Source organism: Ipomoea nil, unplaced genomic scaffold, assembly GCF_001879475.1.
Source record: "Ipomoea nil cultivar Tokyo-kokei standard unplaced genomic scaffold, Asagao_1.1 scaffold3088, whole genome shotgun sequence".
NCBI classification, from domain to species: Eukaryota; Viridiplantae; Streptophyta; class Magnoliopsida; order Solanales; family Convolvulaceae; genus Ipomoea; species Ipomoea nil.
Window position 1 is genome coordinate 207,501 of NW_017619516.1, and position 491 is coordinate 207,991.

At 44.8% G+C, this 491-nt stretch overlaps 1 protein-coding gene across 1 annotated transcript in view; it reads right to left on the minus strand.

Moving 5' to 3' along the window:
* Positions 1-146, minus strand: part of LOC109166431 — a 1,887-nt gene extending 1,741 nt beyond the window's left edge. Inside the window, exon 1 of the mRNA XM_019315393.1 lies at positions 1-146. This exon is cut by the window's left edge and continues 430 nt beyond it. Within this exon, the coding sequence (XP_019170938.1) occupies positions 1-146 (146 nt within the window).
* Positions 147-491: the final 345 nt, after the last annotated feature.

Sequence of the window (491 nt, forward strand, 5' to 3'; positions counted from 1 at the left end):
GCAAGTCGTGGGACTATGGGCCCGGATGCCCATGGTAATGAGGCAAGCGGTGTAGACGAGACGGGTGATCTAACTTTAAAAGGGAACACTGTCTCGTCGAACCGAACGTGGCGACATATATACACCTTTCCAGTTGTACGGTCCATGCATCTGTATCCCCTAAAAGACGGGGGGTAGCCAAGGAAGACACAGGGTGCTGAGCGATATTCCACCTTGTGCCGATTATATGGCCTAAGGTAGGGATAACACAAGCACCCGAAAATTCGAAGAAACGTGTATGGAGGAGACACTTTGTGTAGGCGAGAGTGAGGGCTATCAAAGTTTAACACAGGAGTAGGGAGGTAGTTTATTAGGCCTGTGGCAGTTTCGAAGGCAAAGTCCCTGTAACACCCCGTGTTACGACCTTTAACCTTGGATTAATTATTTAATTAATCCCGCTAATAATAATTAAATATGATTAATTAAGTTAAGTTCCCCTTTAATTAATTAAT